This window comes from Staurois parvus, unplaced genomic scaffold, assembly GCF_062004578.1.
Source record: "Staurois parvus isolate SC_StPar_1 unplaced genomic scaffold, SC_StPar_1.0 ptg000418l, whole genome shotgun sequence".
NCBI lineage: Eukaryota > Metazoa > Chordata > Amphibia > Anura > Ranidae > Staurois > Staurois parvus.
In genome coordinates this window covers 142,410-166,868 of record NW_028318214.1, presented here as the reverse complement: position 1 = coordinate 166,868, position 24,459 = coordinate 142,410, and the positions used below count along the sequence as shown (strand labels likewise).

General features: G+C 49.3%; 1 protein-coding gene across 1 annotated transcript in view; it reads left to right on the top strand.

Annotated features, from left to right (window-relative positions):
- The window catches only part of LOC149454734 (papilin-like), a 140,278-nt gene that overhangs the window by 99,369 nt on the left and 16,450 nt on the right, over nt 1–24,459 (top strand). Inside the window, exons 15-18 of the mRNA XM_089687123.1 lie at nt 6,339–6,468; nt 6,998–7,177; nt 7,341–7,514; nt 7,674–7,835. Of these exons, the coding sequence (XP_089543249.1) occupies nt 6,339–6,468; nt 6,998–7,177; nt 7,341–7,514; nt 7,674–7,835 (646 nt within the window). The remainder of the gene's footprint in view (nt 1–6,338; nt 6,469–6,997; nt 7,178–7,340; nt 7,515–7,673; nt 7,836–24,459) is intronic.

Sequence of the window (24,459 nt, the reverse complement as noted above, 5' to 3'; positions counted from 1 at the left end):
CGCACAATTCCACCATTGTATTCTGTAGTATTGACTCTCACATAGGCATCGTACTGCTCTTTTCCCCCCTACAGATTTTTATCGCTAGACGTTATGGTGGAAGGCCAGACGTCTCTTTATTTTTAGCACTTGACAAGCATACCTAAATATTGCAGGCACAACCCTGTCGTGGCCTAGTTCATCCATACTGTTTGGTCTTGCGTTGGACCTCATTTGCCTTTGTATGATTTATGTTTTGCTGTTTGTCCTATGTGCATTTCCTCTGTACATTTTTGTGTGATAATTTGTATCTTGTTTTCAATAAACTTTGTTTTTTGAAAAGAAACTGCAGGATAACTTGTGACACCATCGACTTACCATTAAGATTTAATGTGTGGAGTTTGTTGTGCATGGATGATGTATTATGCATGAATATATAAGAGAACTTATTTTTTTTATCAAATTTCAGTGTTCAAACAGTCAAGGTTTTTGGTATCCAATCATTTTTTTGTAAATGTTTCTTTGAAGTTATAGCGCTGCACTTTTTTTATTTGGGTTTCTTTATATCTTGCATCAAGATATAGTGGTAGCTACTACAGTTAAAGCCTAAGCGTGGGTTCTTTTCACCATTTGTTTTACTACCACAATGCTAGTGTCTTAATTGTGAAGAATTTTGACATGAATAGGTAAGGAAAAAGAAAGTGTACTGACCTATTTCACAGATACTGATATTATGGCAAAATGTGTATTTTATTAGTGTTTTTTCAAGCAATACAAGAAAAAATGATCACAACTACTCATATTAATACATTTTTGAAAAGTGGAGAGGAAAAAAAAATATTAATCATACCTTTGATGGGAAAAGTCTTGTGTCATTTGATGTTGACCATCTCCTTTCCGTCATTACGGAGTGTTGGATTGTCAGGTGACGTTATCTTGTCAGTAAAATCCAGTTCTAATACAATTTCATCAATGTCTCTAGCTTGGCTCTCCTTTGTATTAATATTAATTATCTCAAATAAATCCCTGCTGTTTCATTTTCCTGTGTATGAAAGCAGGATATACTATTATTGCTTACCATGCAAAAACATAAATTATGTATAATATAAAAATATAATATTATGATATGTTCAGTATGTCATCTCGAATTGAAAATATGAAGAGAATTGATTGTAATGTACAGGTGAAACTCGAAAAATTAGACTATCGTGCAAAAGTTCATTTATTTCAGTAATGCAATTTAAAAGGTGAAACTAATATATGAGATAGACTCATTACACGCAAAGCAAGATAGTTCAAGCTGTGATTTGTCATAATTGTGATGATTATGGCTTACAGCTCATGAAAACCCCAAATCCACAATCTCAGAAAATGAGACTATTGTGAAAAGGTGCAATATTCTCGGCTCAAAGTGTCCCACTCTAATCAGCTAATTAAGCCAAAACACCTGCAAAGGGTTCCTGAGCCTTTAAATGGTCTCTCAGTCTGGTTCAGTAGGAATCACAATCATGGGAAAGGCTGCTGACCTGACAGTTGTGCAGAAAACCATCATTGACACCCTCCATAAGGAGGGAAAGCCTCAAAAGGTAATTGCAAAAGTAGTTGGATGTTCCCAAAGTGCTGTATCAAAGCACATTAATAGAAAGTTGTGGAAGGGAAAAGTGTGTAAGAAAAAGGTGCACAAGCAACAGGGATGACCGGAGCCTGGAGAGGATTGTCAGGAAAAGGCCATTCAAAAGTGTTGGGGACTTTCACAAGGAGTGGACTGAGGCTGGAGTCAGTGCATCAAGAGCCACCACACACACAGACGGATCCTGGACATAGGCTTCAAATGTCGTATTCCTCTTGTCAAGCCACTCCTGAACAACAAACAACATCAGAAGCGTCTTATTGGACTAAAGAAAAACAGACCTGGTCTGTTGCTCAGTGGTCCTCTTTTCTGATGAGAGCAACTTTTGCATCTCATTTGGAAACGAAGGACCCCGAGTATGGAGGAAGAATGGAGAGGCACACACTGCAAGTCCAGTGTGAAGTTTCCACAGTCTGTGTTGATTTGGGGAGCCATGTCATCTGCTGGTGTTGGTCCACTGTGCTTCATTAAATCCAGGATCAATGCAGCCGTCCACCAGGAGATTTTGGAGCACTTCATGCTTCCTTCCGCAGATGAGCTTTTTGGGGATGCTGACTTCATTTTCCAGCAGGACTTGGCACCTGCCCACACTGCCAAAAGCACCAAAACCTGGTTCAATGACCTTGGGATTACTGTGCTTGATTGGCCAGCAAACTCGCCTGACCTGAACCCCATAGAGAATCTATGGGGCATTGCCAAGAGAAAGACGAGAAACATGAGACCGAACAATGCAGAAGAGCTGAAGGCCGCTAGTGAATCATCCTGGTCTTCCATAACACCTCAGCAGTGCCACAGGCTGATAGCTTCCATGCCATGCCGCATTGAGGCAGTAATTGCTGCAAAAGGGGCCCAAACCAAGTACTGAGTACATATGTATGCTTCTACTTTTCAGAGGTCCAATATTGTTCTATGTACAATCCTTGTTTTATTGATTGCATGGAATATTCTCATTTTCTGAGATTGTGGATTTGGGGTTTTCATGAGCTGTAAGCCATAATCATCACAATTATGATAAATCACGGCTTGAATGAAATAAAGGAAATGATGCAGCGCTACTCTGATGATAATATAACTAATACTTAATATTTAAATAGTATATAAAAGTACATATACTGTACAAAAAGTGACACAATGTGCAACAAAACACAACACATAAACAGTGACCTGATCTTCCAGGGATCTACAAATATATAAATATAATGGTGAACCGATCCTTAATGGATCCAAAAGTGTAAACAGTGAATATTGCACCACCTCAAGGATGGCAATCGCAGACCAATACTAAGCGTATGGTATAAGTGTACATAGATCCTAAATTAGGATCCAAAGTGATGGTGTGAACAAACAGGAATGTATAAATTTAGCCCAAAAAACGGACTAATAAGTGACACGTCCAAAATTTGGACTCAAATTGAATGAAACGCATAAAAGTGCATAAAAAAGTGCATAAACATGCAACAAACAAATTATCTGAATCTTATTTATTATTTATTTTTAGGTACAGTTTACTACTGCTGTAAGGGGTTTGGTGTCCAGAGCCAGAGGTTACCCAGGACAACTGTGGAGCCACCCAAGTTGATGAAAGTGTATCCTTCATCTAGTAAGAACAATATGTTAATGTGGGTTGCAAAAATTTAAAATCAAATAGATGAAAATGTTCATGTGTTTAATGAAGGGCCTCAAGATCACAGTGCTAGGATTGTCATAATGCAACCGGCTGTGTTTAAAATGTGTTATCGCAATTTAGTATGGTTTGTATGAAATCTGCAATGTGTCTGCTGCTCAGCCACTCTGCTCTTATGTGTCTGATTGGACAAATGGATTGCTGCTGAAAAGTACTTTTTATTGGAGCACAGATAAAACTGAGTGGAACAGTTTGACCAAACGTTTATTACCAATATGGAAAGGGGCCTCTGTGTGTAACAGTGGATTGGACATTATTTCTTCTGTGGCAGATGGAAGGACTGCAGAACAGCTTATAGTCAAAGGTGTGTTTTCTGCTCTAGAATAAACCCAAAATAGAAGGGCCAAGCAAGGGAAAGCACGTAGCAGAAATCTTGCACACTACCCACTAAAAAGTTAACAATGATGTGATGCCAAATACGATGTTGGTTGATGTGCCAGACAGCACACGTGTACTTGAAGAGATCAAGGTTACCTACCCAAATGTTGACTTATGTAATGAAGGACAGGTCAGTTGCTGGCAGAGTATCATTTGTCAGTGGAGTTTGTTTATACAGAAGTTACAATCGCTTTGCTTTGTGTGGTTCCTCCGCAGACATTGCCCTGTCAGACACTGAAAAAAGGAGTTCTGACAATGATAAAAAGTGCAATGCATTGATGATTTTTATTATTTTGGTTGCCATGGGTGACAATGAAAATAATGGTAGACCAGATGGTCAATTTGACATGGTTGCTGATAATCCTAAAAAATGTAATGAGATAAAAATAAATACTAACATTTATAGATAAAGTTGATCCAGGGAATATCCAATTGCCTCTCGAGGGATCAGGAAGGAATTTGTTTCCCTGCAGGAGCAAATTGGATCGTGCTTTGCTGGTTTTTTTGCCTTCCTGTGGATCAACTGTGGGTGTAGGATTATAACTTTTGTTTTTTTTTTAATGGTTGAACTGGATGGACGTTTGTCTTTTTTCAGCCAGACTAACTATGTAACTATGGTTGTTGTAAACCCAACATTTCATTTTCCTGCTATTTGCCTGCTGTACCATGTACTTGTTTAAAAAAGTAGACTGCTCTGTTGACAGTCCCTCTGATTTCCTATTAAAAACTGACCACTAGGCAGGGGAGCACAGGAGAGTGACCTCTTCAAAGTTAAAAAAAAAAAAGGGGAAAAGGGTTAATTTAGAGGAAACTAAAGGAGAGCTTTGTAAGTTTAATGGTACCAGATGCTTAAAGCCATATAGTAAACGTCTATATTGAATTTTGTCCTACAGGTAGGCTTATGAAAAATGTTACCTGTAGGTATGGTGAATATCTCCTAAACTTTCTCCATGCAGGAGATATTCACATCTGTTCCAGCAGATCATGTCACAATGCATGTAATATGATAAACAACTGGATACTAACTACTATGCCAATCAGTACACAAAAATTGTATACAATTAATAATAACATTTTTATAACCTGTATAACCTGTACCAATTAGGTAGCATATCTGTTAGAATGCCTGTGTTGCCTACAATATGTGGAAAGGTCCACACAAAACTGAGAAGCAGAATCGGCCAACACATGCATAGTATTGTTAAAGGTTTAATAAAAATAAGACCTGCAATTCTTTTACCTTTCTTTGCACATCTTCCACTACTCCATAGGAATCTCCATGTGCATCTGCTGCTACATCTGCAGCCTCAAGCAATAGGGTTGGAATTCTAACAAGCGGCTTTAGAGATATAGCTTATGGCACATCAAACAGTAAAAAAGGTCAGCCTGGGTTCAGGTTTAATAGGGCATAGCGTAGACTTCATCCATGCTCAAAGTCATCCTCTCCTGTCCAGTGGCGGACTGACAACTCATGGGGCCCCCGGGCAATAGGGGATCATGGGGCCCCTGTGTCCTTGCTGAAACTCAAACAAGCCTATGAAAAAGGTACCATGGGCATCTCATGGGGCCCCCTACTGACCCCGGGCCCTCGGGCAATGCCCAAGTTTCCAAATGGTCAGTCCGCCCCTGCTCCTGTCATCCCCAAATTCACACTAGGCAGGAGAGCACAGGAGAGTCACCTCTTCAAAATTAAATAAAGGGAAAAGGGTTAATTTAGAGGAAACTAAAAGAGAACTTTGTAAGTTTAATTGTCCCAGATGCTTAATGGCATATAGTAAACTGCTATATTGAATTTTGTAAGCTTATGATAAGTATCACCTGTAGGTACTGTGGATATCTCCTAACCTTGCTCCATGCAGGAGATATTCACATCTGCTCCAGCCAATCATGTCACAATGCATGCTCAGTGCACTCTACATTCACTGAATGTGTCCTGAATGCAGAGAGTGTTGTGTCGTGATGGTGACTTGCATGCACATGTGCAGGAATGATGTCATCTCGGACCAGCCATTCAAATGGATGGAGAGCGCTAACCTGGAAGGACAACTGGGTGAAAACGGAAGTGCCGTCAGTGGTGATAGCTCAGCGCTGGAGGGCTCTGTTTCAAAGGTAAGTCTGACATAATGTACTAGTATGTGCTGGTTTTAATGTCACACACCATTTGCCTTCATGCTGGTTGTATCTTGTCTGTATAAGTGTTTGTTCCCAAAGGGTAGCTTTATGATTCCTCTAAAAGGCTGCTTTTGCTGAAATGTTGTGTTTATGTCTATAAAATAAGAAATGATGGTATTGAAACACTGATCTCATGTATATGGCCAGTTTTGCATGTTCTGGTTGTAATAATTACATACATATTTCAGGATAGGCAAGCAGTTTCACACCCCTCCTTCTAAAAAATGCCCAGACCTCCAAAACTTTCATTATCAACAATGCCAGAGATTGGTAAGGCTTTATAATTTATGTTCATACTTTCTTTTTGTATTAAGTTCAGACATTTCTGCAATGCAAATTCTGATATTAACATTGAAGAAAAATATTGACTTCATCCCCCCCCCCCCACCATAGTTATTGAGGCCACTCCCGGGGACAGACCAATTGACCTGGTCAGTCCTGCTGTGGGTGTGGTCTCTCTTCTCTCTATAAATATCAATTTGGAATCATGTGCAGTCCACAGGGAAACACCAGCTCCTCATTGCCTTTGTTAGGCAAGGCTTCAACATGACAACTATGTGTTCCCTTGCTGTGATTGCCACCAGTCTGTTGGTGGTTCAGTTCCTCTCATTCTCTACAGCTCAAGGTCAGTCTGGTATAGTACTGAGCATAAGTGTGTGTGTGTAAATTGTCTAGAAAAGTGTTTGATGGGAGGTTTGTGGCTTCATGGTCACTTTTGGTATTCGATCTGGATCTCTTCCTCTACAAAAACTGTAGTGGGTTTGGTTTCACTGGGAGTCCTCAGACTAGGGTCGGTTCCCAATCCTGTGGACCATATTTATTGTTTTCTCTCTGGAAACTCTGTTGATTTAGAGCTGCTGACTAAGCTCAGTTAGGCAGGTCAGTTTCTGTCTACTGTAAGCTCAGAGAGACATGCTGGCCTTTCTTTGAATGCCTGACCTGGAACAAGATATCGCTATCAGTAATGAATAATAGTTTGCTTATAAAATGTGATTGATATTACAGGACAGACTGATGGATATCAGGGGGTTGGGAGGTATGAGCTCCGGCCTTCTCTAACGGTATATCTAACCCTGATGAACCTTTTTTCTGTAGCTTTTGTAAGTCTTTTTTATCACCCATTGTTTCTTTTTCCATTTCTATTTCATATTTAGTTGTGATGCATCCTACAATCTGTGCCTTGCCTAAAGAAGTCGGTCGATGTTTTGCGGCTATGCCGCGCTATTACTATAATAAGGATATGGACATTTGTGATAAATTCATCTATGGTGGTTGTGGAGGAAATGCAAACAATTTTTATACTATAGAAGTCTGCGAGCACAAATGTAATAGAGGTATTTATTCTGTGCATCATTTTATGTTGCTCAGTATTGATTCTTTAGTGGTGTATCCATCCTGGATTACCTTTTTTTTCTGTAAGGTTTCAACAGTCATGTTTAGTACCTGTTTATCTAATGTTCCATTGCTATTTTATAATCAGAAGTATTTTTTTTTCAGGTAATGTGTGTTACTGGCCTCCAGACGTCGGTCCATGTAAGGCGGCTATGGAGCGCTTTTACTATGATAAGCGGACCGGCACTTGCCAGATCTTCACCTATGGTGGTTGTTTAGGAAATGCAAATAATTTTGAAACTAAGGAAGCCTGCGAGAAGAAGTGCCAAACAGGTATTTGTTCAATGCATCATTTTATGTGGTTCAATATTGATTCATTAGTGGTGTATCCATCGCTGATAACCTTTTTTTCTGTGAGGTTTCTACAATCATGTTTATCACCCATTATTTCATTTTCCATTGATATTTCATTTTCAGAAGTGGGGCCAGGTGGTGAAGTCTGTGCTTTGTCTCCAGAAGTTGGTCCATGTCATGGGGCTTTCCTGCGCTATTATTATAATAGGTTTTCGGGCACATGCGAGATATTCACCTATGGTGGTTGTCAAGGAAATGAAAATAATTTTCTTACTATGGAAGCCTGCGAGAACACGTGTAATAGAGGTATTTGTTCTGTGTGTCATTTTATATTGCTCAATATTAATTAATTAGTAGTGTATCCATCCCCGATCTTAGAAGCAACCAATAAATGAGCGATATACCCTCCGCTGACCATCCTGCTTACACCATTTCCCGTACCGAGTGATCCTATATTGTTCCTGCCCCTCTGACCAAAAGGATCATAAAAAGTGGGAAATCTGGAAAAGCCTAAAACATTCCATGGGGGGGAATGGGGAGGTTACAAAGAGGAGAAGGTTGTCTGTGAACAAGGCACACCTATGCTCCTGCGACCCATAATGCAGCCCCTTTATGTCAGCATCGGTCCGGACAGCCATGGTCTCTATTGCGATGGCAAAAATCAAAGGGGAGGGGGACACCCCTGTCTCGTACCCCGAACAATAGAAATCGGTCGAGAACAATGGCCTTGTAGCTGTACCTGAGCTTGCAGACAAATTTCAAGACCTGAAGTACCCCCCAAAAAAGCAGGTCCAAAACCCCATTTGCCTAAGATTCTAAACAAGTATGTCCAGGGGATCAGATTATCAGACGATCGCTCTGAAAGTGTTTTCTTTTATCCAATTTTCTGATCGTGTATACCAGGCATTATTCAAACATGTTTTTTATTTTAAGAAAAAAAAACTAACAGCCTTTATTACTCCTTTAATTATTTTTTTATAACTGATTTACATTTTGTTTTTTCCCCTCTTTTTTACGATTAATTTATAAATTATGTTTTTCCTTTCTGACAGATGATGGACGCTCAATATGGCATCACCATTTGATGTCATTTTTCGACGACCAGCATATGTTCACTTAAGTAGAGAACGTTTGACGTTGCATTGTGTTGAATGTATTGTGTTTCTACCAAAATATTGCTTGAGGTGATTGGAGCTGTATTAGTGCATATGCGACAGAAACAATTGAGTACTCTCCGTGATACTTTTTTTATTTGCACTAACATACAATTTTGAGGACAAGCTTTTGGGGAGTGTCCCCTTCGTCAAGGTCCAAGCAGTACTATCACGGACATTACTCAATTGTTTCTGTTTACCAAAATATTGTAATTTGTTGTTGTATTGTGTTTGATCTTCCTGGCTCTGTCATCCGTGATTCAACTATTAAAAAAACATATTAACTCAGTTTAATTTGTTTGTCTATTATACTTGTAAATGTATGTAAACCCCAACAATGAACTTCTCGCATTTTGGTTCCTTTTGTTCTGTTAAATTCCCTGTGCTGTCCTCCTCTGCTGTACTGCTTTAAAGTGGTATTAAACCCAAAAGCAAAAATTGTATTACATTGCAGCTTGCCAATTCTTAGGTGGGATGGCTGTATTAGTTTCTTTCTATTTCCATCTGGTGATCCAGACAGTAAGTCTGTTGGTTTTCAGAAGCTCAAGCTCTCCAGCAGAATATATCCCTTTACATGGATAAGAAAAGCCATTTAACCCTGGCGGGGCTGAATAAAATAATCAACTTTTTCTTGCAAAACATGTATCCCAAAAGGAAATAAAAATGTTTCTGTAACTGATTATAAAGTGTAAGCTGGAGTTTGGCTTCTATTTGGTATTGTATTTAAATCTGCTGGTGTATTTAGCACTCCCCTCCCCCAGACTGACAATGCTGCTGTCTGTTGTGCCTCCTGTGCTCATTCCTCCAGAATTGTGTCTCACTAACATAGGAGGTGTGTTACTGGCCAGATCACCAGGTGAAAGCAGAGGGGAAAAAGCCAAAGAAAAGAGAACTGATGCAGCCGACACATCGAAGGAATGCTAAGCTGTACTATAACACACTAAGGTTTTAGGTTTAATACTGCTTTAAGTTACATTGTTCCTAACTATCTCTATGAACTACAGGACACCTCCCCTATGTTTTTGGAGAGGAGGTGTTCTGTAGTCCCAACACACTATGCCAGGGTGTCAACACTGCTTCTCCATAGATATAATGTACTCAGTGAGTGCTGTGACCCTAAGACTAGAAGGAACTGTTCCATGCAGCCTTACCAGGGGAAAAATAGAAATTACTACATCTAAAGGACTAGTTTGAGATTTCTATTAATGAGTGTATTAAACTACATATTATCCTGTTGATAATTATCACTAGAGATGAGCGAAGAAATGAAAAATTCGATTCGACTGATTCGGCGAATTCGTGGACAATATTAGATTCGAGTTGAATAAATTTGCTGTGAATTTAACTTAAAAAAAGGGTGTTTCTAGGCTTCAGAGAGACTTAATATTAGTGCAGAACACTGTACCTTTAATTTAAATGCCCTTGGAGTCTGCTGGGGAAGAGAAATAATACTGTCAGTCAGTATGACATGCAGATGAGTGCCATCGATCTTAGAATCACCGCACACTTCACTCATTTGGCCAGTCACGGGGCCAAAACCAGTGTTTGGAGCCACAGTGTGGCGGTGGAGGCAGCAGCAATGGGAGGCCATACAGCAACCTATGACAAAATGGAACCCAGCAGGAGTGTGAGGAGACCTGAAAGTGGCACATGGCAGAGTGGGAGCAATGGGAGGCGGTACAGGGACCCAGGTCACACTGTGGGCCCAGCAGCAGCGTGACCAGGCGGTACGGGGGCCCATGGCCGATTTGGGGCCTGGTGGCACCTATGGAAGGCCTGTAATCTGCCTGCAACCTATGACAAAATGGAAACCGCAGGAGTGTGAGGAGATTTCAAAGTGGCACATGGCAGAGTGCAAGCAATGGGAGGCCGTACAGGGACCCAGGTCACACTGTGGGCCCAGCAGCAGCGTGACCAGGCGGTACGGGGGCCCATGGCCGATTTGGGGCCTGGCGGCACCTATGGGAGGCCTGTAATCTGCCAGCAACCTATGACAAAATGGACAACCGCAGGAGTGTGAGGAGATTTCAAAGTGGCACATGGCAGAGTGGAAGCAATAGGAGGCCGTACAGGGACCCAGGTCACACTGTGGGCTCAGCAGCAGCGTGACCAGGCGGTACGGGGGCCCATGGCCGATATGAGGCCTGGCGGCACCTATGGAAGGCCGCTAATCTGCCAGCAACCTATGACAAAATGGAAAACCGCAGGAGTGTAAGGAGACCTCAAAGTGGCACATGGCAGAGTGGAAGCAATGGGAGGCCGTACAGGGACCCAGGTCACACTGTGGGACCAGCAGCAGCGTGACCAGGAGGTACGGGGGCCCATGGCCGATATGGGGCCTGGCGTAACCTATGGAAGGCCGCTAATCTGCCAGCACCCTATGACAAAATGGAACCCTGGCCTGGGGCAGGCAGAACCGCCGTATCTTTATCACGTTTTTCACAGGCCACCGAATGGCGACGCTGCATATGCTGACGCAACGCTGTAGTCCCAACATGGGCCCCCTGGCCACGCTTGACTTTCTGGCCACATAGTCGACATTAGGCTACGTTTACTTCCTCGGGCGGCTTGACGAAAACTTGCCACACCGCCGAGTAGGAAACTTTGCACCCGCTACTCCTCACTGGCTGACTGCTACTTCCTCCGTGCACACCGGCACCACTACTGGCTGTGGTGGTAGGCTGCAGTGGAGCTGCTGCTCTACTCCGTGGCCGTTTGCCTCCACTGACACAGCTGCGACCCTGCTGCCTCCTGGCAGCAGCAATGGGAGGCCGTACAGGGACCCAGGTCACACTGTGGGCCCAGCAGCAGCGTGACCAGGCGGTATGGGGGCCCATGGCCGATATGGGGCCTGGCGGCACCAATGGAAGGCCTGTAATCTGCCAGCAACCTATGACAAAATGGACAACCGCAGGAGTGTTAGGAGATTTCAAAGTGGCACATGGCAGAGTGGAAGCAATGGGAGGCCGTACAGGGACCCAGGTCACACTGTGGGACCAGCAGCAGCGTGACCAGGAGGTACGGGGGCCCATGGCCGATATGGGGCCTGGCGGCACCAATGGAAGGCCTGTAATCTGCCAGCAACCTATGACAAAATGGACAACCGCAGGAGTGTGAGGAGATTTCAAAGTGGCACATGGCAGAGTGGAAGCAATGGGAGGCCGTACAGGGACCCAGGTCACACTGTGGGACCAGCAGCAGCGTGACCAGGAGGTACAGGGGCCCATGGCCGATATGGGGCCTGGCGGCACCTATGGAAGGCCGCTAATCTGCCAGCAACCTATGACAAAATGGAAAACCGCAGGAGTGTAAGGAGACCTCAAAGTGGCACATGGCAGAGTGGAAGCAATGGGAGGCCGTACAGGGACCCAGGTCACACTGTGGGACCAGCAGCAGCGTGACCAGGAGGTACGGGGGCCCATGGCCGATATCGGGCCTGGCGGCACCTATGGAAGGCCGCTAATCTGCCAGCAACCTATGACAAAATGGAAAACCGCAGGAGTGTAAGGAGACCTCAAAGTGGCACATGGCAGAGTGGAAGCAATGGGAGGCCGTACAGGGACCCAGGTCACACTGTGGGCTCAGCAGCAGCGTGACCAGGCGGTACGGGGGCCCATGGCCGATATGGGGCCTGGCAGCACCAATGGAAGGCCTGTAATCTGCCAGCAACCTATGACAAAATGGACAACCGCAGGAGTGTGAGGAGATTTCAAAGTGGCACATGGCAGAGTGGAAGCAATGGGAGGCCGTACAGGGACCCAGGTCACACTGTGGGCCCAGCAGCAGCGTGACCAGGCGGTACGGGGGCCCATGGCCGATTTGGGGCCTGGCGGCACCTATGGGAGGCCTGTAATCTGCCAGCAACCTATGACAAAATGGACAACCGCAGGAGTGTGAGGAGATTTCAAAGTGGCACATGGCAGAGTGGAAGCAATAGGAGGCCGTACAGGGACCCAGGTCACACTGTGGGCTCAGCAGCAGCGTGACCAGGCGGTACGGGGGCCCCTGGCCGATATGGGGCCTGGCGGCACCTATGGAAGGCCGCTAATCTGCCAGCAACCTATGACAAAATGGAAAACCGCAGGAGTGTAAGGAGACCTCAAAGTGGCACATGGCAGAGTGGAAGCAATGGGAGGCCGTACAGGGACCCAGGTCACACTGTGGGACCAGCAGCAGCGTGACCAGGAGGTACGGGGGCCCATGGCCGATATGGGGCCTGGCGGCACCTATGGAAGGCCGCTAATCTGCCAGCAACCTATGACAAAATAGAAAACCGCAGGAGTGTAAGGAGACCTCAAAGTGGCACATGGCAGAGTGGAAGCAATGGGAGGCCGTACAGGGACCCAGGTCACACTGTGGGCTCAGCAGCAGCGTGACCAGGCGGTACGGGGGCCCATGGCCGATATGGGGCCTGGCGGCACCAATGGAAGGCCTGTAATCTGCCAGCAACCTATGACAAAATGGACAACCGCAGGAGTGTGAGGAGATTTCAAAGTGGCACATGGCAGAGTGCAAGCAATGGGAGGCCGTACAGGGACCCAGGTCACACTGTGGGCCCAGCAGCAGCGTGACCAGGCGGTACGGGGGCCCATGGCCGATTTGGGGCCTGGCGGCACCTATGGGAGGCCTGTAATCTGCCAGCAACCTATGACAAAATGGACAACCGCAGGAGTGTGAGGAGATTTCAAAGTGGCACATGGCAGAGTGGAAGCAATAGGAGGCCGTACAGGGACCCAGGTCACACTGTGGGCTCAGCAGCAGCGTGACCAGGCGGTACGGGGGCCCCTGGCCGATATGGGGCCTGGCGGCACCTATGGAAGGCCGCTAATCTGCCAGCAACCTATGACAAAATGGAAAACCGCAGGAGTGTAAGGAGACCTCAAAGTGGCACATGGCAGAGTGGAAGCAATGGGAGGCCGTACAGGGACCCAGGTCACACTGTGGGACCAGCAGCAGCGTGACCAGGAGGTACGGGGGCCCATGGCCGATATGAAGCCTGGCGTAACCTATGGAAGGCCGCTAATCTGCCAGCACCCTATGACAAAATGGAACCCTGGCCTGGGGCAGGCAGAACCGCCGTATCTTTATCACGTTTTTCACAGGCCACCGAATGGCGACGCTGCATTTGCTGACGCAACGCTGTAGTCCCAACATGGGCCCCCTGGCCACGCTTGACTTTCTGGCCACATAGTCGACATTAGGCTACGTTTACTTCCTCGGGCGGCTTGACGAAAACTTGCCACACCGCCGAGTAGGAAACTTTGCACCCGCTACTCCTCACTGGCTGACTGCTACTTCCTCCGTGCACACCGGCACCACTACTGGCTGTGGTGGTAGGCTGCAGTGGAGCTGATGCTCTACTCCGTGGCCGTTTGCCTCCACTGACACAGCTGCGACCCTGCTGCCTCCTGGCAGCAGCAATGGGAGGCCGTACAGGGACCCAGGTCACACTGTGGGACCAGCAGCAGCGTGACCAGGAGGTACGGGGGCCCATGGCCGATATGGGGCCTGGCGGCACCTATGGAAGGCCGCTAATCTACCAGCAACCTATGACAAAATGGAAAACCGCAGGAGTGTAAGGAGACCTCAAAGTGGCACATGGCAGAGTGGAAGCAATGGGAGGCCGTACAGGGACCCAGGTCACACTGTGGGACCAGCAGCAGCGTGACCAGGAGGTACGGGGGCCCATGGCCGATATGGGGCCTGGCGGCACCTATGGAAGGCCGCTAATCTGCCAGCAACCTATGACAAAATGGAAAACCGCAGGAGTGTAAGGAGACCTCAAAGTGGCACATGGCAGAGTGGAAGCAATGGGAGGCCGTACAGGGACCCAGGTCACACTGTGGGACCAGCAGCAGGTGACCAGGAGGTACGGGGGCCCATGGCCGATATGGGGCCTGGCGGCACCTATGGAAGGTCGCTAATCTGCCAGCAACCTATGACAAAATGGAAAACCGCAGGAGTGTAAGGAGACCTCAAAGTGGCACATGGCAGAGTGGAAGCAATGGGAGGCCGTACAGGGACCCAGGTCACATTGTGGGACCAGCAGCAGCATGACCAGGAGGTACGGGGGCCCATGGCCGATATGGGGCCTGGCGGCACCTATGGGAGGCCGCTAATCTGCCAGCAACCTATGACAAAATGGAAAACCGCAGGAGTGTAAGGAGAACTCAAAGTGGCACATGGCAGAGTGGAAGCAATGGGAGGCCGTACAGGGACCCAGGTCACACTGTGGGACCAGCAGCAGCGTGACCAGGAGGTACGGGGGCCCATGGCCGATATGGGGCCTGGCGGCACCTATGGAAGGCCGCTAATCTGCCAGCAACCTATGACAAAATGGAAAACCGCAGGAGTGTGAGGAGATTTCAAAGTGGCACATGGCAGAGTGGAAGCAATGGGAGGCCGTACAGGGACCCAGTTCACACTGTGGGACCAGCAGCAGCGTGACCAGGCGGTACGGGGGCCCATGGCCGATATGGGGCCTGGCGGCACCAATGGAAGGCCTGTAATCTGCCAGCAACCTATGACAAAATGGACAACCGCAGGAGTGTGAGGAGATTTCAAAGTGGCACATGGCAGAGTGGAAGCAATGGGAGGCCGTACAGGACCCAGGTCACACTGTGGGACCAGCATCAGCGTGAACAGGCGGTACGGGGGCCCATGGCCGATTTGACCTCATTCATCCCATAGTCCTGCCGACTCACGAATAGCGTGGCCTCCTCAAAGGGCCTGAGCAAGCGCAGGTGTCACGCATGAGCTGACAATGGCTGACATCTAAGTTACACAGGGAGTACCTTTATCCGCTTTTAACATCAGGAAATCTGTGATGGCCTTTAGCTGTTCGTAAAGGCGGTCTAACATATGTAGGGTTGAATTACACCTTGTTGCAACGTCAGAGCATGAGGAGTCGGTACGGGGGCCCATGGCAGATTACGTGCCTGGCAGCAGCAATGGGAGGCCCGTAATCTGCCAGCACCCTATGTCAAAAAATTCAACACACCAGCAGTGTGAGGAGACCTGAAAGTGGCACATGGCAGAGTGTGGCGATGGAGACAGCAGCAATGGGAGGCCGTACAGGGACCCATGAGAGACTCTGGACCTGGCAGCAGCATGAGGAGGCGGTATATAGGGGCCCATGGCAGATTAGGGGCCTGGCAGCAGCTATGGGAGGCCTGTAATCTGCCAGCACCCTATGTCAAAAAATTCAACACACCAGCAGTGTGAGGAGACCTGAAAGTGGCACATGGCAGAGTGTGGCGATGGAGACAGCAGCAATGGGAGGCCGTACAGGGACCCATGAGAGACTCTGGACCTGGCAGCAGCATGAGGAGGCGGTATATAGGGGCCTATGGCAGATTAGGGGCCTGGCAGCAGCTATAGGAGGCCCGTAATCTGCCAGCACCCTATGTCAAAAAATTCAACACACCAGCAGTGTGAAGAGACCTGAATGTGGCACATGGCAGAGTGTGGCGATGGAGACAGCAGCAATGGGAGGCCGTACAGGGACCCATGAGAGACTCTGGACCTGGCAGCAGCATGAGGAGGCGGTATATAGGGGCCTATGGCAGATTAGGGGCCTGGCAGCAGCTATAGGAGGCCCGTAATCTGCCAGCACCCTATGTCAAAAAATTCAACACAACAGCAGTGTGTGAGGAGACCTGAAAGTGGCACATGGCAGAGTGTGGCGATGGAGACAGCAGCAATGGGAGGCCGTACAGGGACCCATGAGAGACTCTGGACCTGGCAGCAGCAGGAGGAGGTGGTATATAGGGGCCTATGGCAGATTAGGGGCCTGGCAGCAGCTATAGGAGGCCCGTAATCTGCCAGCACCCTATGTCAAAAAATTCAACACACCAGCAGTGTGAAGAGACCTGAATGTGGCACATGGCAGAGTGTGGCGATGGAGACAGCAGCAATGGGAGGCCGTACAGGGACCCATGAGAGACTCTGGACCTGGCAGCAGCATGAGGAGGCGGTATATAGGGGCCTATGGCAGATTAGGGGCCTGGCAGCAGCTATAGGAGGCCCGTTATCTGCCAGCACCCTATGTCAAAAAATTCAACACAACAGCAGTGTGTGAGGAGACCTGAAAGTGGCACATGGCAGAGTGTGGCGATGGAGACAGCAGCAATGGGAGGCCGTACAGGGACCCATGAGAGACTCTGGACCTGGCAGCAGCAGGAGGAGGTGGTATATAGGGGCCTATGGCAGATTAGGGGCCTGGCAGCAGCTATAGGAGGCCCGTAATCTGCCAGCACCCTATGTCAAAAAATTCAACACACCAGCAGTGTGAGGAGACCTGAAAGTGGCACATGGCAGAGTGTGGCGATGGAGACAGCAGCAATGGGAGGCCGTACAGGGACCCATGAGAGACTCTGGACCTGGCAGCAGCATGAGGAGGCGGTATATAGGGGCCTATGGCAGATTAGGGGCCTGGCAGCAGCTATAGGAGGCCCGTAATCTGCCAGCACCCTATGTCAAAAAAATTCAACACACCAGCAGTGTGAAGAGACCTGAAAGTGGCACATGGCAGAGTGTGGCGATGGAGACAGCAGCAATGGGAGGCCGTACAGGGACCCATGAGAGACTCTGGACCTGGCAGCAGCATGAGGAGGCGGTATATAGGGGCCTATGGCAGTTTAGGGGCCTGGCAGCAGCTATAGGAGGCCCGTAATCTGCCAGCACCCTATGTCAAAAAATTCAACACAACAGCAGTGTGAGGAGACCTGAAAGTGGCACATGGCAGAGTGTGGCGATGGAGACAGCAGCAATGGGAGGCCGTACAGGGACCCATGAGAGACTCTGGACCTGGCAGCAGCATGAGGAGGCGGTATATAGGGGCCCATGGCAGATTAGGGGCCTGGCAGCAGCTATGGGAGGCCCGTAATCTGCCAGCACCCTATGTCAAAAAATTCAACACACCAGCAGTGTGAGGAGACCTGAAAGTGGCACATGGCAGAGTGTGGCGATGGAGACAGCAGCAATGAGAGGCCGTACAGGGACCCATGAGAGACTCTGGACCTGGCAGCAGCATGAGGAGGCGGTATATAGGGGACTATGGCAGATTAGGGGCCTGGCAGCAGCTATAGGAGGCCCGTAAACTGCCAGCACCCTATGTCAAAAAATTCAACACACCAGCAGTGTGAGGAGACCTGAAAGTGGCACATGGCAGAGTGTGGCGATGGAGACAGCAGCAATGGGAGGCCGTACAGGGACCCATGAGAGACTCTGGACCTGGCAGCAGCAGGAGGAGGTGGTATATAGGGGCCTATGGCAGATTAGGGGCCTGGCAGCAGCTATAGGAGGCCCGTAATCTGCCAGCACCCTATGTCAAAAAATTCAACACACCAGCAGTGTGAAGAGACCTGAATGTGGCACATGGCAGAGTGTGGCGATGGAGACAGCAGCAATGGGAGGCTGTACAGGGACCCATGAGAGACTCTGGACCTGGCAGCAGCATGAGGAGGCGGTATATAGGGGCCTATGGCAGATTAGGGGCCTGGCAGCAGCTATAGGAGGCCCGTTATCTGCCAGCACCCTATGTCAAAAAATTCAACACAACAGCAGTGTGTGAGGAGACCTGAAAGTGGCACATGGCAGAGTGTGGCGATGGAGACAGCAGCAATGGGAGGCCGTACAGGGACCCATGAGAGACTCTGGACCTGGCAGCAGCAGGAGGAGGTGGTATATAGGGGCCCATGGCAGATTAGGGGCCTGGCAGCAGCTATAGGAGGCCCGTAATCTGCCAGCACCCTATGTCAAAAAATTCAACACACCAGCAGTGTGAGGAGACCTGAAAGTGGCACATGGCAGAGTGTGGCGATGGAGACAGCAGCAATGGGAGGCCGTACAGGGACCCATGAGAGACTCTGGACCTGGCAGCAGCATGAGGAGGCGGTATATAGGGGCCCATGGCAGATTAGGGGCCTGGCAGCAGCTATGGGAGGCCCGTAATCTGCCAGCACCCTATGTCAAAAAATTCAACACACCAGCAGTGTGAGGAGACCTGAAAGTGGCACATGGCAGAGTGTGGCGATGGAGACAGCAGCAATGGGAGGCCGTACAGGGACCCATGAGAGACTCTGGACCTGGCAGCAGCATGAGGAGGCGGTATATAGGGGCCTATGGCAGATTAGGGGCCTGGCAGCAGCTATAGGAGGCCCGTAATCTGCCAGCACCCTATGTCAAAAAATTCAACACACCAGCAGTGTGTAGAGACCTGAATGTGGCACATGGCAGAGTGTGGCGATGGAGACAGCAGCAATGGGAGGCCGTACAGGGACCCATGAGAGACTCTGGACCTGGCAGCAGCATGAGGAGGCGGTATATAGGGGCCTATGGCAGATTAGGGGCCTGGCAGCAGCTATAGGAGGCCCGTAATCTGCCAGCACCCTATGTCAAAAAATTCAACACACCAGCAGTGTGAGGAGACCTGAAAGTGGCACATGGCAGAGTGTGGCGATGGAGACAGCAGCAATGGGAGGCCGTACAGGGACCCATGAGAGACTCTGGACCTGGCAGCAGCATGAGGAGGCGGTATATAGGGGCCCATGGCAGATTAGGGGCCTGGCAGCAGCTATGGGAGGCCCGTAATCTGCCAGCACCCTATGTCAAAAAATTCAACACACCAGCAGTGTGAGGAGACCTGAAAGTGGCACATGGCAGAGTGTGGCGATGGAGACAGCAGCAATGGGAGGCCGTACAGGGACCCATGAGAGACTCTGGACCTGGCAGCAGCATGAGGAGGCGGTATATAGGGGCCTATGGCAGATTAGGGGCCTGGCAGCAGCTATAGGAGGCCCGTAATCTGCCAGCACCCTATGTCAAAAAATTCAACACAACAGCAGTGTGTGAGGAGACCTGAAAGTGGCACATGGCAGAGTGTGGCGATGGAGACAGCAGCAATGGGAGGCCGTACAGGGACCCATGAGAGACTCTGGACCTGGCAGCAGCATGAGGAGGCGGTATATAGGGGCCCATGGCAGATTAGGGGCCTGGCAGCAGCTATGGGAGGCCCGTAATCTGCCAGCACCCTATGTCAAAAAATTCAACACACCAGCAGTGTGAGGAGACCTGAAAGTGGCACATGGCAGAGTGTGGCGATGGAGACAGCAGCAATGGGAGGCCGTACAGGGACCCATGAGAGACTCTGGACCTGGCAGCAGCATGAGGAGGCGGTATATAGGGGCCTATGGCAGATTAGGGGCCTGGCAGCAGCTATAGGAGGCCCGTAATCTGCCAGCACCCTATGTCAAAAAATTTAACACACCAGCAGTGTGAGGAGACCTGAAAGTGGCACATGTTTGAGGCATGATTCATGGCGGATTTAGTCAGTTGTGTCAGGAACTGGTGGTTTGAAATCCAGACTAATCCACGCCTGATTCATTTTCACAAACGTGAGTCTCTCCACACTTTGGGTGGACAGTCGTGTCCTCCGCGGAGTTACAATACCTCCTGCCGCACTAAACACGCGCTCCGATGCCACGCTACTGGCCGGGCATGACAGCCTTTCAAGGGCAAATTCAGCTAGTTGGGGCCAAAGGTCAAGTTTCGTTGCCCAGTAGTCAAGGGGATTGTCTACCTCGGTTGGCAGGGTGCTGTCCAAGTAGGCCCAAGCCTGTTGTTTGAGCTCCTGCTCCAGGTCCACCTGATGCTGCTGCTGCTGCTGCGGCTGGTTAGTAGTTTCCTCACTGCTCTGGTGAAGAAATCTACTCATCATCGACTGCAGACTGAGGCAGCCGCTGCTGGTGGAGCTGCCACTGCTCCTACCACCCCACCCCTCCCCTGCTGCCATGTCAGCGGAACGCGAGCGCACAGGGCCCACAGTGTCTGAGGATGGACGTTGGCGCACAAAGGCAGAGACCAACTGACTACATAGGTGGTTTTTATAGTACGTAATTTTGGCCTCCCTCTCAGCAGGTGTGAAAAAGGCCACCATTTTGGACCGGTAGCGAGGGTCCAACAAGGTGGACAGCCAAAAGTCATCCCTCTGTCTGATGGTTATTATTCGGCTGTCGCTACGCAAGCAACCGAGCATGCTATGGGCCATTTGTGCCAAGGAATGCGAGGGACTCCCTGCCTCCATCTCCACAGCATACTGCCACGGTGCGTCTGGGTCCTCTGTCTCCTCCTCCTCCTCCTCTACCAGATGCTCCTGCTCCCCCACTCCTGTCCGCTGAGTGGAAAAACCACCCATTTCACTCAATAATTCCTGAGCACAAATGTCCTCCTCTACCTCGTCCTCTTCTTCCTGTCCTGCCCCCACAGGGGTCATGTGGCGTTGAGATCTGTGCGCCACGTCTACCGCACCCTGACCAGCCATTGTTAACAGCATTTGTTCCAGGACGTGCAACAGAGGAATGACGTCGTTCATCCCATAGTCCTGCCGACTCACGAATAGCGTGGCCTCCTCAAAGGGCCTGAGCAAGCGGCAGGTGTCACGCATGAGCTGCCAATGGCTGACATCTAAGTTACACAGGGGAGTACCTTTATCCGCTTGTAACATCAGGAAATCGGTGATGGCCTTTCGCTGCTCGTAAAGGCGGTCTAACATGTGTAGGGTTGAATTCCACCTTGTTGCAACGTCGCAGATCAGGCGATGCTGTGGAATTCCGTTCTGCCGCTGCAGCTCAATGAGGGTGTTCTTTGCGGTGTAGGAATGGCTGAAATGCATGCACAGTTTACGTGACATTTTAAGGATGTCTTGCAGTGGGATGATGGATTTTAGGAACCGCTTGACAACCAGATTGAACACGTGAGCCATGCATGGCGCATGGCACAACCTTCCTTGACGCAGAGCAGACACCATGTTCTTTCCGTTGTCGGTCAACATGGTTCCGATTTTCAGTTTGCGCGGAGACAGCCATCTGTTGATTTCTCTGTTCATTACACTCAGAAGTTCCTCCCCTGTGTGACTACGTTCGCCAAGGCATACCAGGTGCAGCACAGCGTGACACCGTTGCGCCCTGCACATGTGATATGCCGGTCGGGTAATGGAACTTGGCACGGGGGTGGCGGCTGAGGACACGGCGGAAAAAGAGGTGGTAGAGGCGGACATGTTTGCTGGACCAAGGACGTGCAAACGTGGAGGCAAAAGCGTCGTGACCTGTCCAAGTTGCTGGTGCGGCTGTGCCGGCACCACGTTCACCCAGTGGGCCGTAAATGACATGTACTGTCCCTGACCGTAGTTACAGCTCCACACGTCGGCGCTGCCGTGCACTTTGGCAGAGACCGACATGCTCAAAGACTGGCCCACCATCTCTTCTACATGTGAATGCAGGGCTGGCACTGCCTTTTGGGCAAAGAAATGACGGCTTGGCACTCTCCACCGCGGCGCGGCACAAGCCATCATTTCTCGGAAAGGTGCTGAGTCCACCAGTTGGAAAGGGAGGGACTGCAGCACCAGCAACTTGGACAGGAGGACGTTCAGCTTTTGCACCGTCGGGTGCGTGCTCGCAAACTGTTGTCTCTTGGAAACGGATTCCAAGAAAGACTGTTGACGGAATCCGAGAAGAGGAGTAGCAGGAGAAGGAGCATCTGAACGAGCGGAAGATGCCAACGAGCGACAACTCCCCTCAGCAGAGGTGTTGGAGCCTTGACTGGCTGATAGAGGGTGATTGACGACGTCGGGTGACGGAGCAAGTAACGGAGTGGGTGATGGAGCGGGGGCTGGGGCAGGCAGAACCGCCGTATCTTTATCACGGTTTTCCCAGGCCACCGAATGGTGACGCTGCATATGCTGACGCAACGCTGTAGTCCCAACATGGGCCCCCTGGCCACGCTTGCATTTCTGGCCACATAGTCGACATATGGCTACGTTTACTTCCTCGGGCGGCTTGACGAAAAATTGCCACACCACCGAGTAGGAAACTTTGCCCCCGCTACTCCTCACTGGCTGACTGCTACTTCCTCCGTGCGCACCGGCACCACTACTGGCCGTGGTGGTAGGCTGCAGTGGAGCTGGTGCTCTACTCCGTGGACGTTTGGCTCCACTGACACTGATGCGACCCTGCTGCCTCCTGGGCAACCCACCGACTGTTTCGCTCGCTGCCAAGCTGGCACCCTCTTCTCCTGATGATGCCGAAGAAATTGCCTGATGACGACGAGGCAGCCAAGTGCGATCAACCTCCTCATCATCAAGTACGGTCTCCGCCTCACTACTAGCCCCCTCGGCTGCGTCTGGGTCAGGAGACAGACCTGTCTCTAGACCGGCTACAGAGCCACTCTCCTCGCCAGTACTTCTTCGCCTGGCTGCTGAAAAGGCCGATGTCTCCCCCCGTTCCTGACCGCCCTCTGTTAGCTCTTCCTCACTGTACAGTGGGGCTGAGCCCACAGCATGCGATACTTCGCTTGGTGAGGGAACAGCAAAGGACAGGGGCAGGTAGAGGACATGTGATTTCAGTGGGCTTGCTCCCGGGCCATGCCAACTAACGGTTGTGTCTGACGTACCCACCGACCGTTGGCTGTAGGTGTCAGAGGTGACCTGGGAAGAGGAAGACGACCGAGCCAACCAATCAATGACGGCAGGGTTGTCGGTGGAGACACGACCGCTGGATGACACCGGGAGCACTGGCCTCTGGCTGCGAATAGTGCTGCCTCAACCCCTTCCTCTGCTGCCACGTCTGCTCGCTCCTAAAACATTGCCTCCTCTGCCACTCCTCTGCATGTTGTCTGACATACTCTTTAATTCAACGATTATGTGTCCCTGAGTAACAATTCTGTGTCCCTGAGTAACAATTCTGTGTCTGTGCGAGTAACAATTTTGTGGCCCTAAGTAACAGTTCTGTGGCCCTCAGTAACAGTTCTGTGTCTGTGCGAGTAACAATTCTGTGTCTGTGCGAGTAACAATTCTGTGGCCCTAAGTAACAGTTCTGTGGCCCTCAGTAACAGTTCTGTGGCCCTGAGTAACAATTCTGTGTCTGTGCTAGTAACAATTCTGTGGCCCTAAGTAACAGTTCTGTGGCTCTCAGTAACAATTCTGTGTCTGTGCGAGTAACAATTCTGTGTCTGTGCGAGTAACAATTCTGTGGCCCTAAGTAACAGTTCTGTGGCCCTCAGTAACAGTTCTGTGGCCCTGAGTAACAATTCTGTGTCTGTGCGAGTAACAATTCTGTGGCCCTAAGTAACAGTTCTGTGGCCCTCAGTAACAATTCTGTGTCTGTGCGAGTAACAATTCTGTGGCCCTAAGTAACAGTTCTGTGGCCCTCAGTAACAGTTCTGTGGCCCTGAGTAACAATTCTGTGTCTGTGCGAGTAACAATTCTGTGGCCCTCAGTAACAGTTCTGTGGCCCTGAGTAACAATTCTGTGTCTGTGCGAGTAACAATTCTGTGGCCCTAAGTAACAGTTCTGTGGCCCTCAGTAACAATTCTGTGTCCCTGATTAACGTTTCTGTGGCCCCAAGTAACGTTCTGTGGCCCTCAGTAACAATTCTGTGTCCCTGATTAACGGTTCTGTGGCCCCAAGTAACGGTTCTGTGGCCCTCAGTAACAATTCTGTGTCCCTGATTAACGTTTATGTGGCCCTAAGTAACGGTTCTGTGGCCCTCAGTAACAATTCTGTGTCCCTGATTAACGTTTCTGTGGCCCCAAGTAACGGTTCTGTGGCCCTCAGTAACAATTCTGTGTCTGTGCGAGTAACAATTCTGTGGCCCTAAGTAACAGTTCTGTGGCCCTCAGTAACAGTTCTGTGTCTGTGCGAGTAACAATTCTGTGTCTGTGCGAGTAACAATTCTGTGGCCCTCAGTAACAGTTCTGTGGCCCTGAGTAACAATTCTGTG